Source organism: Salvelinus fontinalis, chromosome 20 (genome assembly GCF_029448725.1).
Source record: "Salvelinus fontinalis isolate EN_2023a chromosome 20, ASM2944872v1, whole genome shotgun sequence".
Taxonomy (NCBI): Eukaryota; Metazoa; Chordata; class Actinopteri; order Salmoniformes; family Salmonidae; genus Salvelinus; species Salvelinus fontinalis.
In genome coordinates, this window is record NC_074684.1 from 21,979,939 (window position 1) to 21,998,587 (window position 18,649).

The 18,649-nt window shown below is 42.7% G+C and overlaps 1 protein-coding gene across 1 annotated transcript in view; it reads left to right on the plus strand.

Moving 5' to 3' along the window:
- Positions 1-18,649, plus strand: part of LOC129817515 (sodium/potassium-transporting ATPase subunit beta-1-interacting protein 2) — a 185,703-nt gene that overhangs the window by 156,446 nt on the left and 10,608 nt on the right. The window contains exons 4-5 of the mRNA XM_055872842.1: positions 1,141-1,341; positions 18,018-18,078. Of these exons, the coding sequence (XP_055728817.1) occupies positions 1,141-1,341; positions 18,018-18,078 (262 nt within the window). The remainder of the gene's footprint in view (positions 1-1,140; positions 1,342-18,017; positions 18,079-18,649) is intronic.

Below are 18,649 nucleotides of genomic sequence, written 5' to 3' on the forward strand. Positions count from 1 at the left end.
AAAGGGAATGCTTGTCTCTGTACCAAATACCAAGGTTTTATGCTAAAATAACCGATACACTGCGCAGCAGGCAATGGCAAATGTTGGGCTGGAAGGCACGCTTGTCTGATTTAAGCAGTGCTCAGAATTGTGAGTTGAAATGTAAAAATGCAGGTCTTTAGGGAGTCTATTGAGCAGAGGGTGATAATGCTGAATCGAATATATTCAGTCATGCGTTCGTAGGCGTAAGAACCGGGTAGAGGTTTGGGAGCTAGAAGTACCATTTATGAGATGGATGGATTTTGTTTTATTCCCTCTTCATTTGTTATAGTTGGATTTAGGATGTGTGCATGCACACTTCTCTCTCAATACCCACTAGAATTATCCTCAGCTTGGATAGCTGGCGTTGACTCAAATGACCTGGGGTGTCATAAGTGCTTTTTGTACGCCAGCATTTGGATTGCTAGCGCTGGGATTTGAGAAATGGGATTTCTTCTGCCAGTTGATTGTAAAATAAATGGCATTCAAAATCTAAATGTATGTTGGCTTAGTTTTACTCACGGTGTACTCTTGTTCTGCTCAGAATTAATAGCCTTCTGAGATGCCGGTAAAGAGGCAGAATAAATAATTGTGTTGCAAAATGTTAAGCAAAGCTTTTAACTTGACTCATGATGAAATACTGCCAAAGTAGCAGTAGTACAAAGCTTTTCCCACTTCAGAATGAAAGATGATTCTTAAAAACAAATGTCAGAAATGAGCTCATTGTTGAAAATAAAATACACATTGAATTAAATAAGAATCTCAATCTCCTCCAGACTATGCACCCTTTTTAAAGAGTAGGAAATGGGTAGCATAGAGAAGTCACAGAGGGGAGGTTTTTCACCCTTTTAGCCATTGTTCCATGCCAATGAACACATTTTTATCTTGATTACAATATTGTGGACCGCTGGGTGATTGACCTATGCTGTTAAATCACCGGCAGACAGATGTGTAATCTTGCATTAGCTTGGTTACATAATTGCACTGACTCCACCGCTGGCTGGTTAAAGCAATCGGGACTTAGCTAAACACCTACAATAGAACATCTATTGTAGCTATCCTCGATACTTCTATAATTTCTACTCTATATAAAATAGCTCTCTCTATTGTTTCTGCCTGCAGGACAGTGACCTGATCATGACCTTCAACATGTCCATGCACCGGTCCTGGTGGATGGAGAACGGTCCAGGCTGCAGGGTGACCCCGGTCACCCCTCCTCCGTCCTGGGCCCCGGAGGACCACCGCTACATCAGCATCGCAGGTTGTCTGCTGGAGTACCAGTATGTGGAGGTGGCCCACAGCTCCCTGCAGATCCTCCTGGCTGTAAGTATAGTAGGTCTCTGGCTGTTTGTGTCGGGCTGCTACCCACTACCCTCCCTCTCAGCTCAGCTCATCTTAGCAAGGGAATGGGATGGACAGCGCTAGGCTTTGGGCATGTGGGACTCTTTTTGTTGAAGTTCTACATGCCCTGTACAGTGACATTGTTTCACATGAAAAGGCTTTTATATTTGGGCTATGGTGAACCATTTCATTCTGCTCAGAAATGTTCATCTTGGTTTCAGTTTAGTGAGGCTGTCTACCTGTGTTAAGATGGATGAAGGAGTTAGTCGTGTGCACGGTCATCAATGCTGAGACATGCCAATGTGATGTGAAACACAACCCTAATAAGGCAGTGCTTAGCGAGCAGGCAAGCAAGACCTGAGCTGCATTATTTTGTCTCGTATTAATAGCTGCCTACTACTTTAGTGACTAATGGTCTTGCGGCAATATTATAACGCAGAAAATAGTCAAGGGGAAAAATAACTCTTAGGCTTGGCGGCAGCTTTTAGTGGCTTGGCAGTGGGCCATCCCAGGGGGATAGCAAGGGAAACGCAATTCCCTTATTGATGATTGGTTTTCCCTCCGTTTTCGTACAGTGCGTGTGCGTGTGTGTGTGGTGGGGGGGGGGGGGGGGGGTGCATGTGTGTGTGTGTGTGTGGGTGGGTGTGGGTGGGTAGGTGCATGTGCGTGTGCGCGCGCGCGCGTGTGTGTGTGTGTGTGTGTGTGTAGGGAAAACTGTCCCCAGTGTATCTTTATTTTTTTCTCTCTCTCCCGCCATTCGTAATTATAGTCCCCAGGCTCGCAGTGTGAGTGGGAAATTCCCACAATGCACCAGTATATTTCATAATGACTTAATGTATGGCGTGTAATTAGGGGAATGTGTTAATGAAAAAGAGTGTGGTGTTGCTGCTGTGTAAATGATCATGGCAAGGTTCCCCATAGATAGATCCCAAGAGAAAATGTTCTCTCTCCCAGTGTGTTAAAGACTGAGCGTTCTACCCAGCTAACCACCCGATACTTTATCTGCCTGGATTTAGAACTATTCTCAAACTCTATCAGCTCCCAACTGACACTGTGCAACCTACTTTGAATTGGATTTCAGGGCTACTTCTCGGGTTTATAAGTTAGATCTCAATGTATTTTACTCTTTACATTGGAATATTTTTCAGTCATGAACCTAACACTTGATAGGATGAAACAAACATTTATAGATTTTTCTAACCACTGTTTTTAATTAAAAAACAATGACATTTTATGTTTAGATTGTTTTGATTAAGAACAATTGGGAGAAGGTGGATGATCATATCCCTTTCGCCAGTCATATGCTTTGTCTACTGTAGTACAATTGCATTACAGTAACATCGAACAAGGTCTGTGCATTGAGTCTACAGTATATTCCACCACCTGTTCCTCCAATCTCTCTTGCGATACAGTAGAATGGACACATAACACAATTCCAAACACCAGTGAGAAATATGCTTAGAACCTGTCAGATATTATGTAGAAAATGGTTGGAGTTATTGCAAGTTCAATAACGCTTAGTCTCCTAAACACAGGAGCTGTTCCACTGGTATGGTGTCAGGAGAATGTCGGGTGCCAGGATCAATATGACAATGATTGAGTTAAGTTCTCCCTGAAACATCGAAGGGGAAAGACGGGTGTCTGTGTCAGCAGAAACTTTTAGCCGAATGAGCGGAGCTAGGGCTGATTTAAAGGACTGCATGGAGCCCAATAATACTACAATGGTTTGATAATTCTTTCTGATATTTCGGTGCCATCTTATACTGCTACCGACATCACTTTTGTCATTGCTTAACCATCTTATTTCAAATACTAAAATGTGCTTGGAGAGAGACCAAAACATTTAAAAAAGTTGAATATTAAAACTAATGGCCAAAGTGTGTTATGCTCTCTTATATAAACTAAAAGCTAGAGCTGAGAGTTGTTCTTGGTCCTCTCAGAGCACTAGTCTCTGCAGTGGAGTCATTTGGGAAGTGGTGTGTCATGCTTTGTCAGTATGACTGATAGCAATGAGCAAAACCTGGCCACAGTGTCCAGCATCTACTATAAATTATGCAAATCATATACAAACATTAGCACAGCATTACACATACCGGTATTCCCATAATACCTATCCAATGTTGCCATAATGCATTTTTATTGTTGTTGTCTTTAAGTAGCTTTTTATTAGCTTAGCGGAAAGCATTGGGACGAATCTAGAATCAATTTGCCAAATGACCCCCAATACTCTGGAAACGGCTTTGTGTGGTGGCACTGGAAGTCTTAGCGGCAGACTTCAAAATTGGGCTGAGAAAAATTCACAATAAGCATCCAAAACACACTCCTCCTATCTCAGACGTTTGACATGGATGGAAGACTGTTTAATTGTGTCTGGCAGCATGAGGCAACAATGTCAATTTTCCCCAGCACCTCTGATGGATAATGAATGGCTTTGTTTCCTCACATGAGAATTTCAGGGCTAGAAATGACTGGTTCATTATCTTTCCCCCAAACTGAATGAGTGGCTCTTTGATCTGATAACTGCCGAGACAAGCACCCTCCTTCTCTTCTCCTGTTCTCCTGTTCTCTCCTTCCCCCTCTGCCAGACAAGAACACAATTGATCTGCAACTTTTGTTTGTCCCTCTTCTTTCATTGAAGTACAGTCATTTGACAGGGTACAAAGTACCCGAGTAATAATTTGTTATCTCATATTTATTAATGAAAATAACATGGGTTAACCTAATTCAGTAATATCTATGAAAATGGTCCACAATGAAAGGGCCTCCCTGTGTGAACCAAAATGATGAACTCCTTCTTTTCGTCCTGCTCAGGTCTCATACAGAGATAATTACAAGGATTAGAGAGGAAGCATCACAGAGAGAGTGTTGTCATTTCCTTGTCATGCACGCACCCACCATTTTTTAACATCTACCTCGTCTCTGACGGAAGACGTTGTTCCCTAAGTCTCATTGTTTTTCTATTACTGTCTTTTTTAACATCAGAGCAACAGAGCAGCACCTTGTGCTAATGAGGTTTCCTTCAAAGCAGAGAATTGATGTAGGGGCCTAATCCGTTCATTTACAACCAGCCTAGACATTAGTATGGCTGTACGCATCATTACGCCATGAGGAAGCCTCCGTCTCAAAGTAATTAAATAGAGTTGTGTCGTAATGAGAAGCCTGCAGTGGATGAGACTGAGAGAGAATTGGAATCAGTGGAGGATCTTTTTATGTTACTACTCCACTGTTCTCTCCTCTCCTACAGTCCTCATTGTCTTTGTCTGATTGAAACTCTGAAGGACTGTGTTTTGCTATCAACATCAGACAGACAGGCCGGTAGCTACGGTAGATAATTAAGATGTTTATTGGCGCCGTGACCTTTTACCGGAGTAGTGTAATAAAGCCAGCCCAAGCTGTTTGCGGTGGGGTCACTGTGACACTGTCAACATGAGACTGTTGGGTTAGATGGCACTTAGCTGAGGGACCATATGTTATTTTCAGCTCTGGGGCTGTGAGATTCGGTGAAACTGTGGTGTCTCACTGCTCTTTCTCCACATCCCATCTACAATTGCACTTTGTTCCCACCAGCCTAGAATGTTATTATCTATGGATAATGTGTTAATGTTCCCGAGGGAATCGGAGGAAAAAGTACTGAGAATCTCATATCAGTAAACATACTCTTGACTGTGTTCTTCAGCTCAGCAGTGGTCCATCATGCTCTGGGAGTGTAATCACAAAGCACTGAGTGGGAGTTGAACCACTGATGATGGTTAACACTATGGATGTCCTCTGTCTCACCTTGGCCATCGCACTGTGGCGAGGTCCGGCCATTTTGCTATGCACCATCATCTGCTGCATGAACCTATTATTGTGATGTAAGCATTGAGGAGAAGATAGCATCATGGTGGAAAACAAAACTGTTACTGTACAGAAACCATCACAGTTTACCAGAGAAATATACAGTACAGTAATACTGTATGCAAACAAATACTGTAGGTCTCTGAACAACCAACCACTTTTTCACTAGCTTTGCTACTATGATAATTGTTTTATCTATAAGAACGGCTGCTTGTCAATCATTATCTGCAATCAACCTCTGGGAGATGAGTGCAGGAAGACGTTGCTGTGTTGCCAGGCAGATTTCTCTGTTCTTCCTTCACACTGGGAGAGAGAGAGAGAGAGAGAGCGAAGCAGAGCGGCAAGGCAGTGCACAGAGCCACAGCGAAGGGCTCCAGCAAACGCCACCACACTACTGGGGTCTAGGGGAGAGCCTGGGGGAGAGGGGGGAGAGAGAGAGGGGCGGCTAGCTCACATGGCTGGATGAGCGGCTAAATGAGCTGTGTCCGGCATACAGTAGCATGGCTGATGCCTCAGAGGTCCGCGGCCGGTTTCTCTAAGAACAGCCAGTCGTGGAAGGTCATGAATCAGAAGAGGATCCACGTTCACTCTAACAAAGCTGTTAGCTGTGGAATGATGAGGCTCTAAAGGTATGACTAACTATTCTATTTAAAACATGTGCATTGACTGCATTTGGACAATGACATGGTTTAATGTGAGAGTAACCCTGATAGGAAATGTGAGAGTCAGTGCCAGACAGTGCTGCTGTATAGCGGCTACTAAAAGTTGCACATATACAGTAAAGGCAGAGCTTCATAGAGCCGTAACGGGACTGGGTCTGTACAGAAGAGCTAACTTGTCATTGACGGGTGCTTCCTATGACAGGTGCCATAGGACTACAGTATATGTAGCAGGCTGAAATCCTGGCTAGTACCACTTACTGTCAAATGTTAACTTTACAATTATGCCCATGCTCCCATATCCAGAGTGACATCTCATAGACGCGCACAGACGCGCACACACACACACACACACACACACACACACACACACACACACACACACACACACACACACACACACACACACACACACACACACACAGGAGGAGACAGCTCTTACTGTAGGAGACAGCTGTTGGAGTCCACAGGCCCCTCTACTCCATCACATCCTCTAACCCGTACAGACAGACAACAGGCATTCTGAGCCCACGGCCAGGAGAGACACTTTAATGAATGAGACTATTAAACATAGCTATGGTGATGTGCTTATGAGAATATTTTTAATGACACTTGTAATGAATCACACCTTGTTTAATTACATAGTGCCCTCTGACAGTACTGTTGCAGTGTATTTTGTTAGGTATTCAGAATGGGTCTTTGAATGTGAGTGTAATTGTTTGTAGAAGAGCTTAGGCCTGGGTCCATTAGCTACAAGATTAAAGGGATGCACGGCATACCCATACGTATAATACATTCACCCATCACTCAGGCACTGTGAAAGACCCCTTGTTTAGTATTTGCCTGGTTAATAGTCGAGCTCTTTGCAATATTATTTACCCTGTTGATTAATTAGCATGACCTCCAAGTGTTTAAACAATGGCATTGCTGCTTTACTGTTGTGATCTATTCACAGAGTAGTGGAAATATCTTGCTAGTTTTGTTCTCCATATGATCCCACCATTTTAATTTAAATTTATTTTCCTGTGGTTTGGCATTTCTGTCATGATGGGATGAGAAATTCTCTCTCTCTCCTTGTCTTTCTGTCTTCAGACATTCATTTCTATTCTGCACCTGAACCTCCCTCTCTCTCACTGCCTCCAATGTTCATTTCAATGGCTATTGTTCAAAGCTGTGTCTGGTGCGGATAACAGAATGGAAAGATGGGTATCTGTAGAGAAATCACTATTGAAGACCTGGCGGCTGGGCTCTGGGTAATATAAAGCAAACACTAAGGCCAATTTGGTCAAGTCATTTTAAGAGGATTGGAGGAGGTATCGGTCATGGTGGAGGAATCTGTTCCTTTGATGCACTGGTGAAGGAAAAACACTTTGCCTTCCAAATCTTCCAAGTCTCTGATTGAATCTCGAAGTATACGAATTAAACAAAAAGCAAAGGCCACAGTGATAGATGAATCCAGTTCATTTAGCCAGGATAGGTGCTTTGCTCAAATTGCCACATCTTTTGACAATCTGTTTTTCTTCCCCAAAGACTACACTTGTTTCATGCCTGTGCATGTATAGAAAGCTATTTTTTATGCTGTCAGTTCTGTGAATAGTGAATGCTTTAGCCCCTGGAGTAAAATGAATCAGCTTTGACAGTGGCCAACACCCTGAGGGAAGTGAATCAATTTGCCTCATTACATGTCAGTCCCTAAAGACCCACACAGAGACCATGGCCGCACAGAATTGCAATCTTAGACTAATTGTTGTGTTGAAACAGAGTCATGCTCAGCAAATAATTCAGCAGACACCCGTCAGTCTGGTTCACAATGTTGTTATCAGAGAGGCTTCAGTATCAATCTCAGGTCCCTTTCAATCTCTCTCTCTGTTCTTATTCAAAGCCTGTTTCTCTGTGTCTCTCTCTCCTGGCCCACCCCTGTCCCCTTCCTCGTCCTCTCTCTGTGAGAAGGGTTTGTTGTTGTGGAATAACGGCGTGGACCTGGGCTCAGTGACAGGAGAGCTGATATTGTCAGGATCTCTGACGTGTCAGAGCTTCTCATCTGATAAGCCAGAGAGAGAGCGAGGTTGGCGACGAAAAGGCGGGCGCCTATTTTTCAAATGTCAGAAATGATACGGGACGGTGCTTGATGGGACCCTGCGAGCTGCGAGGGCACAGTGTTTCATTCCACTGCTTTAATGACGAGAGCCTCCCCCCAACATCCATATCACGGAGCTGGACATGATGAGTCTGCCTCCACCCCACTGAGCTGATTATTACCAGGGCACAAAGTGGAGAGATAGCACTGCACTGGTGCTGCTGGGGCTCGGCCATCATTGGGAAAGCATTGTAGTGACACTGACGCTGTTAGTAGCAGCGTACAGCCTCGGTCACGACACAACATCGTCAGAGTAAAAAGAAATGGCTGTCTATCATTGTGACATGTAGGACATGCTGTGGTGATGTTTAGCTCAGCCGCGTGTGTTTTGACAAAGGGCATATTATTTGTAAGCTCTCCACTCTCACAATAGAGATATACTGTAATGTGTTGTGCTGAATCACAAACAGCCTTGGTGTATGAAGTACTGTATGTGTATGATGAAGATACAGTGTGTTGATACTGTATGGACTGTATTTTGTGGAGCTCTAGTTACAGAAAGCACATGTTCTCTGGGGATACAGTTAGGGAATAAACATGTTCCTAATGTTTACTGTAGCATTATGTTAAGATATTCCGCTTAGTGTTAAGAAGGCATTTGACCCTGCCTATTTGACCCTGCCTATTTGACCGTGCCTATTTGACCCTGCCCATGTTATTTGACGTGGTATAAAATAACCATTACTTCTTGAGGGCTTTGGGAGGTCACAGGAACAATTAGCAAGAAGTCACGCAAGCTAAGCACCAAATGGCTTATTTATCACCATGACCCTCCTATTTAGGGGAAAGATGTGAGATAGATTTTTCTGTTGTCAGACAAGTTATCAAGCTTCACATAGGTGCGTCACACTTTACAATTAGAAATACACAGATACTCAGGCACATATTGAGGTCAAAACTAGCATTACTGTAGCTTTACCATCTTCTCAGGCCGATATTAGCTGGCGTGCCATTCATTTGGAGACTTTAGGCTCAGTATACAGAGCAGGCATCTACTGAAGGCTCTCAGGGCTCAGTACATTATAGAGGGGCAATATGCCGGGTTGGTATTCAAACAGTATTTTGGCAAGCAATGGAGAGATGTCTGGATGTATTATAGTAAACAAAGAGCAATTCTGCTCCAAGCTCATAGAGTTGGCTTTTACAGCAAGCAATCAATGCCTGGACAATGGCCACATAGTGATTGTCAAGTGATGGAAAAGTATCTCTGCAAAGCCAATAAGGTTAGCCAATAAGACCAGAACCAATTAAGCAGAGTTGTGTATTTGACGCTTTGCCAGAGGTAAAGGACATTATCTAACCCACCTTGGGTCACATCCATCAATTCATTACTGTAGTCATGTGTGGGTGTGGGTGGAAGCAGCATCAATGTAGAAGGATATTATGGAATGTACCTTTAATGGTCTAGATCAGGAATGGGCAACTTTGATGGGGTGGGGGCCACAAAAAAACAGAACTCTAGCTGGCCGCTAGATTAATTTACCAATCCCCAAAAACAAATGCGGACATGGGATAATTAAGTGACTGCTGATGCACAACCAAATTTCCAATTATTATTCTAACGCTCAACAATAAGTTGAGACCTCGACTGAGTTCTAAAATGTGTTGTTGAAATTGGTCAGTGCGCCTATAAAAGGGGGACGGTGCTTCCAGTTGCCCGTCCCTGTAACCATGACCAGTGAAAATGAGAACAAATAGTTCTCTCCTGTGTGAGTTACCAACCAGTGCAAAAACCCAGTAAAGGTCATTCCACCGCAACCTTCTGTCAGTCAACATACATGCAACAACCATGTCACGTAACCAGCCTATTTCTGTTTCTATATGGACTCTTTGCCAACAGGAGTGCACAGCAAACGATAAAGGCATGCTATAAAGGAAGCGATTTCTCCATTCAGTCCTATTTGTCCATGGTATGTTTGGCCTGGCTGGTGAGACTTTTGATGTCTGTCTCAGATGTATAAAGGAGATGGGAAACTGTAAGAGGGGAATCATTGTCAAACACTTCACAAACATCTCTGTGTGCTTGAAGAGAGTGGGAGGAAAGCACCAACCATGTGTTTAGTGTGCTGTTACACTGCCATGTCAAAAAGCGACTCATTCTCCCCAACAGTTAAGTGCCTTCACAATTGTGAAAGTGGAAAATTGGGTCTGATGTGTGTAGTTGGAGAATCACAGTAATCTCAGAGGAAGCAAAGCCTTCTGCCTTATATCTGATTATTTGGTTTGGTACCACTGAGACTGTGCAACAGCTATCCTGAGGTAAAAGAGCTCTCTCCTGGTAAAGAGCTCTCTCATTGATTGATTGTTATCTCTTTGGATTCTCTAGAAATGGTAGGGCAACCAAACAGCACATATAACATCATTAACGATCATTATGAATAATTGCTTTAGGGAATGACTTAATAAATATGACCTTTCAGTAGAGAGAGATGTGTTTAAACCACGTACTATTTCAACATTCAGTGATTCTGCTAAAGATGCATAACCCATTACCGTGTTTGCTCAAGAGATTCAGACTAAATGTTGAATAATCCTTCATATTAATGAATTTTTAACCTAGCGGCTTAATATTGATTGCCTGTTGCTTAGACATATTACTTTCATTTGTGTTATATGCTGTTTTCCAAAGCACACATTTGGCTTGGAATTTGTCTGGGGTACAGGCCAAGATACATGTTTCCCCACATACAGCTTTGAGTATTGACCATCAGGCTTGGTTGAGAGTAAAAACTGAATAGTTTAGGGTTTCTTGTACATACCAATCAGATAAAAATGCACCTCGACAGAATGGTCTGGTTTGGTGGAATATCTCTTTACTGTGTGTGAGTTATGTTCTTACTTGAAATACTTAATGTTTCAATTTCTCAAAACTCTTCCAGGCGAGTTTATTTTGTATTCATCCTGTCATCCTCTTTCTGGCAAACTGTGGCCATTGATATAAGAGGTAAACTTGTTTGAAAGCATTTATGATTCAGCAAGAAAGTTGGTAGAATTTATTGGACAGCGGTGACATTTTATGCATTCTCATTAGAATTTTGACTTGACACATTTTCAGTTAAAAGCATGTGATTAATTAACCAATTGTATTGATTACAAAATGTATTTCTAATGACACAAATGAGGAAAGGAGTTTATCATGCGTCCCAAATGGAACCCTATTCCCTATTCCCTATATCGTGCGCTACTTTTGATCAGAAGCTGGACAAAAGTAGTACACTATATGGAATAGGGTGCCATTAGGATTCACACTCTATCCTCATCCATTATGTACAATGTTTTACACTACAACCTACATTATATACATCTATCATTTGACCTCTTTGCTTCCTCTCCTCTTACAAAAAGATGGCCACCAGCTGAAGGCTCAGTAGAAAAGTCAAGGAGCTTGGCCCTTAGCTATGATTAAGGAAGTAAACGGTTAATTTAGCAACCGAACAAGACCAATGCCAATGTGGAACTCACACAGCACAAGCTCAGGGGGTCTTTGCTGTGGAGCCCCTCCCTCCACCGTAGGGAGACTAATTCAGATGAAGAGCTGGGTGTATGTAGGTCCCCCAAGGAGGGTTCGAATGAAGACAACTGAATTGGTTTCTGTTCTGGTGGCAGATTACTAAAGACACAGAGGTTTATTTGGATTAGACCGAAGAATGGTCGCCAGCTCATAGATGAAAGTCAGCCATTTGTCTACATTACATGAAAGCTAATGAATTCCTCAATCTCTTATTTTCTAACGATTTTAACTGTCAAACGATGATTCACTGATGTATCAATGTATAAAAACATACACCAGGGGAAATTCACTTGTAATTACACTAATGAGTATATTCATATATTAGAATAACACAAAGTAGCTTTGGAAAATGTTGGCTAGTAATAATACTGGATTCTTACTGTGTACTGTGCAGATGAAATGTCTTTGATGGTTGTGGATGTGTGGGGTGATGCTTTGCCATCATTGAATTATCATGAATACATTTGCTCAGAGCCCATTTTCCAAATGTTCTCCAGTCTTTTGTTCTCAGTATGGGGTTAAATACTAGGGAAACATTTCAGCGAGGCTTTCGCTTGTCCTCAATCTTTCTGTGCTGTATTACACAGTGTGTGCAGGGCCTCATTTAGAGTGATGCATCAGTCTGCCATCCACAGCATTTACCCCCAACATCTCTGATTTGTGGCAAACAGAAAGCCTTGTTTTACAGGAACTGCTGAAATGCCACTTGGCTTTATTGTGATGAGTAATAAAACACACATCAGACCCTTAGTATACTCTGTAAATGCCTCACATATACAATCAGCACTTCCCTAAGCCAGGTCTGGTTTTACAAGAGTCTGTGTGCCAACAGTTGTCCTATTTAAAAGATTTGATGGAGTCAATGTACTTAGATGTTTAGCCTTGATGACATGTTGTAGCTTGCTTCCATTTCCTGGCGATGCAACCCCAGTAAAAAGCTAAGGTTCACCTAAAAGGTTGTTTGATGGTGAAAGCTGTCAACTGCCAATGACCAGTTGTTGGCATGTTAAGCAGCTCCGGCCCAGTTTATAAACGCGAAGGACCAAGGCTACCCGCAGCGGGCCAGGGAACGCAGGAGGATAGAGTCAAGGACATGTGAATTACCTTATGCACAAGCTGAGCCGCACACAGTTTGAAATGGGAGTCTACGCTGAAACAGAAATAGGTTGAGTGATGCCACACAACACCAGGAAATTGATTAAACTATGTGATTTCGCACCACTTTTTATGAGGAGATAGGTTAGCTGGGAAATTACATCCACATCAATTACTCTATGAGGGACTTTTGAAGTTGCATTTTCCCTGCCGAGCTCTAATATTCGAGGGTGAAATAAAATATCTGAGTATTAATAAAATGTGAGGTTTTACTAGCCTAGGTTCCAGGATCTTTACACAAGCAGCGTCATGTTCACATCACTAGACATGGCACAGTATCCAAAATGCAATACCCCACTGTATGATTCTGATATCAAACAATGAATATGAAACCCATTTTTGACAACAAAGAATATATATATTTTTTCAATGGTGTTTACTGTCGAGAATGTTTAGTCAATTGTTCCCTGGCTGAATTGGTACATTCTAAATGAATGGGCGCGTTCTGAAAACACTCCTCCTACAGTACATTGTCACGTCAGTTGAATTTCATAAGTGCTGCACAATTGAAAGTGGAGAGTCCTCTGTCTCAGCCTCAACACTCCTTGACCTTTGGGCAGTGATTTGCATGTGATCCATCCATACAACAGCACCTTTCGACTATAATAAGGCCAACATGTGAACAGTATCCCACCAGTGCAAAACATGTCACTTACTCAGTGTCGTGGAGGACACACAGTGTCATGGCTGTCAGCTGCACAACAGAGGAGACTGTGTCTGTTCATTTATAAGGCTCCTGATTCAATCAGTCTTTGAACAGTAACACAATCAGTCATATCCAAAGTCAACTGGACAAAGCTTCCTTTTAAAAGTGACAGTTATGAATGTAGTACAGATGTGTGTCTCACTGACTCTCGCCTAAACAATAGAGAATGGCTGTGTTGTGTGTCTGTTTATAATGCTTGTGTTGAGAGCAATCATGCTCCCAGAATTATTCTCAATTATGAATGGTTTTCTCAGAAACTCTGCATGCATTATTCAGATTTATAGAGTCAAATTTTAACCAACCGTCAATAATCATCTTCACAGTGTAATTTCCTATGGAGTAAAACAGCTTGTGTATAAAGGAGCCTTTATCATAAGAATACCCAGGTTTATTTACAGGAGACAAATTAGGTTTACACCCTGTGACATGGTTCTAAACGAGATACCTTTGGCTAATCAGAGAAGCTGTGTGTGTGTGTGTGTGTGTGTGTGTGTGTGTGTGTGTGTGTGTGTGTGTGTGTGTGTGTGTGTGTGTGTGTGTGTGTTTTTTTTGTCTGGTAATCACGCAGCAAACAAAAACAGCTCCTTTGTCTCACCTCCTCAGTGCTCCTGATGGGTAAAGTGTGCAGTGTGTTGTGTGTGTGTGTGTGTGTGTGGCAGGGCCGGCATTGTGTGTGACTAGTGTCTGTGTGAGTGTTGGCCTGTGCTCCCAGCTTACTGCAGAGACAGAGTGTGGGGCGGGCACATTATTCAGAGTAAATGAGAGCGAGACCTTGAGGTATTCCCAGAATCTTAAATCTGGGGTTGCTCAGATTTGTAACTATGTCTGTTTGTGGCCCTTAGACTCCAAACAATGCCTGAATATGAGGACGGCACACCCATTATCCACATGGCTGTCTACAGTACTGTCTCGTGCCTGGCCTCCTGTCTGACTGAATCCTCTGTGACATTGAGAATGTCCATTCCTCTCCACACACTCACCACAGTCAAAACCCCAGCTTCCCTATCGCCCAATCCAATCAGAGACCTCCAATCACTGGCCTATGAAATTACAGGCCTAAGGAGGAGCGGGGGAAGAGAGTAATATTGTTGTGTTCTGGATTTTATTAGTGCCTAGAGCAGGGATATCTAGTATGCTACTGTATTTCGCTCAGGATAAGCCTCCAATTAGATTTCCTATGTTCCTATGTTCCCCTGGCTTTCTATTGTTATACTTAATCCACTAAATCTTTATATTAGGTGACACATTTTAAATACAGTCTCATTAAGAACCGCCAGGCCCACATTATTTGATACCGACCATTTTATTTTTTTTAGGCCGTGGCTGCGAATAGGGAGTTTTTGTCCCCGGCCCCTCTGGAAACGTATTTCTCAAAGCTACCAATCCGGATCGCGTTCTGCGCATGTGTTAATTTACACACACAATTCTTTCTACGTAGCTGCTGCTCACACTCAATCCTTCATTCACATTTCTCTCTTTACCCACCCCCTTCTGAACCATGATGATATAGCCAATGTGTCACGAACGTCATCAGGGTGGAAATGACCGGACCAAGGTGCAGCGTGCATTTCTTTTTATTCATGAATGTCGCCAACAAAAACAAGAAACAACAAAACTAACGTGAAGCTGACAAGGGCTATACAGGCCAATAACACAGACAACTACCCACAACTAAGGTAGAAAAACAGGCTACCTAAGAATGATTCCCAATCAGAGACAACGATAGACAGCTGTCCCTGATTGAGAACCATACCCTGCCAAAACATAGAAACAGAAAACATAGAAATAAAGAAACTAGAATGTCCACCCTAGTCACACCCTGGCCTAACCAAAATAGAGAATAAAAGCCTCTCTATGGCCAGGGTGTGACAGTACCCCCCCCCCCCCCATAACCTGACTGGATCATCACTGGTATGAGGAGACGTAGAGAATAGAGAATAAAAACCTCTCTATGGCCAGGGCGTGACACAATGTCTCTGCCTCATATTTCTGAAGAGCTGGAATAAAAACCCTGAGGCGATTTGAACAAACGTTCAAGGCCATTATGAAGGCTACAACCTTCTCTGTTTGTTGTAACATATATTGCAGTTGCATAAGCACATTGCATTGGAGTAAAAACAATCTACATTTTGTGTGATATAGGCTAATCTTTGTAGTTGCTGCCATATCGTAGCCACTAGCCAGAGTTGCTGAAAAATAACACTAATACTTTGACTTCCTGTCTGCCTCCTGCTTAGCCAATGTTTGTATGATTAAAAAAATGATATTAAATCGCTAAGTAGACTGTCTTGCTTGAATTTGATATGCTGCCTAGATAGCTGCATGCAACTCCCCACTTGAGTTTTGCATTGGGGCAAATGACAATCTGCGAGTTTGTACGAACATGTTGATCATGTCTTTTGTGTAGAACATGTAAATAGCTGCATGTAGACTAACTCCCCTCCTGGAAAAAGAAAATGAAATTGTGCTTATGCCTAATAGCCTACTGAGGCATGGAATGCAGTAGTTGGAACATGTCGACAATGTCCTTTGTGTACATCATACATTTTTGTAGGCTACACCAGACAAAGGCGTTCATCGCCGATCAAGGAAGGAGAAGAGGCAGCGGAGGAGCTAAACACAGCAAAAAAAGAAACATCATTTCACTGTCAACTGCAATTATTTTCAGCAAACTTAACATGTGTAAATATTTGTATGAACATAACAGGATTCAACAACTGAGAAATAAACTGAACAAGTTCCACAGACATGTGACTAAGAGAAATTGAACAATGTGTCCCTGAACAAAGGGGGGGTCATAATCAAAAGTAACAGTCAATATCTGGTGTGGCCAGCAGCTGCATTAAGTACTGCAGTGCATCTCCTCCTCATGGAATGCACCAGATTTTCCAGTTCTTGCTGTGAGATGTTACCCCACTCTTCCACCAAGGCAACTGCAAGTTCCTGGACATTTCTGGGGGGACTGGCCCTAGCCGTCACCCTCCGATCCAACAGGTCCCAGACGTGCTCAATGGGATTGAGATCCGGGCTCTTCGCTGGCCATTGCGAACAAGGACATTCCTGTCTTGCAGGAAATCACACACAGAATGAGCAGTATGGCTGGTGGCATTGTCATGTTGGAGGGTCATGTCAGGATGAGCCTGCAGGAAGGGTACCACATGAGGGAGGAGGATGTCTTCCCTGTAACGCACAGCGTTGAGATTGCCTACAATGACAACAAGCTCAGTCCGATAATACTGTGACACACCGCCCCAGACCATGACGGACCCTCCACCTCCAAATTGATCCCGCTCCAGAGTACAGGCCTCGGTGTAACGCTCATTCCTTCGACGATAAACGTGAATCCGTCCATCACCCCTGGTGAGACAAAACCGTGACTCGTCAGTGAAGAGCACTTTTTGCCAGTCCTGTCTGGTCCAGCGACGGTGGGTTTGTGCCCATAGGCATCGTTGTTGCCGATGATGTCTGGTGAGGACCTGCCTTACAAAAGGCCTACAAGCCCTCGGTCCAGCCTCTCTCAACCTATTGTGGACAGTCTGAGCACTGATGGAGGGATTGTACGTTCCTGGTGTAACTCGGGCAGTTGTTGTTGCCATTCTGTACTTGTCCCGCAGGTGTGATGTTCGGATGTACCGATCCTGTGCAAGTGTTGTTACACGTGGTCTGCCACTGTGAGGATGATCAGCTGTCCGTCCTGTCTCTCTGTAGCGCTGTCTTAGGCGTCTCACAGTACGGACATTGCAATTTATTGCCCTGGCCACATTGTAGTCCTCATGCCTCCTTGCAGCATGCCTAAGGCACGTTCACGCAGATGAGCAGGGAGCATCTTTCTTTTTGTGTTTTTCAGAGTCTGTAGAAAGGCCTCTTTAGTGTCCTAAGTTTTCATAACTGTGACCTTAATTGCCTATCGTCTGTAAGCTATTAGTGTCTTAACGACTGTTCCACAGGTGCATGTTCATTAATTGTTTATGGTTCATTGAACAAGCATGGGAAACAGTGTTTAAACCCTTTACAATGAAGATCTGTGAGTTATTTGGATTTTTACCAATTATCTTTGAAATACAGGGTCCTGAAAAAGGGACGTTTATTTTTTTGCTGGGTTCATGTAGGCAGCAGCTACAAAAAAAATCCCTGAAGATGCACAGAAATCTCTATATCTTTAGCCACTGCAGATCGGGTTTACAGAAAATCCGGAACCACAGCCTTTCTGTTTAAAACATAAATATGGATATAGATAATCACTATTTGTGAAATGTCTCTTAAACCATGTTTTTTACCCCATTGACGATGCAGGTTTTCTTTTTTGGAACATCGTTTATGTGCCTCTGTTTTTCAGTGTCTCTTCAACATCTCTATATGACCCATTTCATAGAGCAGTGTGATACACTAGACGCTGTACTAACACCTGTTTCCTCAACACAGAATGTTTTCCACATGGAGATGCGCTTTTGATCTCTCAATAATTTTATACTTTTTCTCATGTTTTCCCACCAATAAGTTTGTGTAGCTCTCTTCATCTCTTGAGGGCATGGACACAAACATCTATGTTTCCTTCACTGATTGTGCTATTCTAATTGGTCCCCTTCTCACTGTAAAATGTCACCACTCTGCAGAAAATGTATTTGATTAACTTTCCCCATTTCTCTTTTTCAGCTTGTTGGGTTCATCTATGCCTGTTATGTGGTGAAGCTCATCTCAGAAGAGGAAGACAGCTGTGAGTATTGCCTTTCAATTAATATGGTAGATCTATGAGAAATATGGCTGATTCCTACAGTCACACTTTTTATGGTGAATAATTTCCCTTTGCTTGTTATAATGATGACTCAGACAATTTTAAAAGTGCCATCTCACCTCGTGTTTCTTAGTGAAACACATATTTTATTCATAAGCGTTACCTGACCAATCACATAACAGTAATGAGACATCTTCCTGGACTCGCTCCATGATATAATAACTAAAGTGTTTACATCCAACTACACTCTAAGAAAGAATGGTGCTATCTAGAACCTAAAAGGGTTCATTGGCTGTCCCCATAGGAGAACCCTTTGAAGAACCCTTTTTGGTTTCAGGTAGAACCCTTTTGTGTTCCATGTAGAACCCTTTCCACAGAGGATTCTACATGGAACCCAAAAGGGTTCTACCTGGAACCACAAATGGTTCTACATGGAACACAAATGGGTTCTCCTATGGGGACAGCTGAAGAACCCTTTTAAATAAGAGTATAGATAGTGCCTCAAGGTTGACATTTTTGTATTCCTGTGTTTACAGAGTACTTTATTTACTCT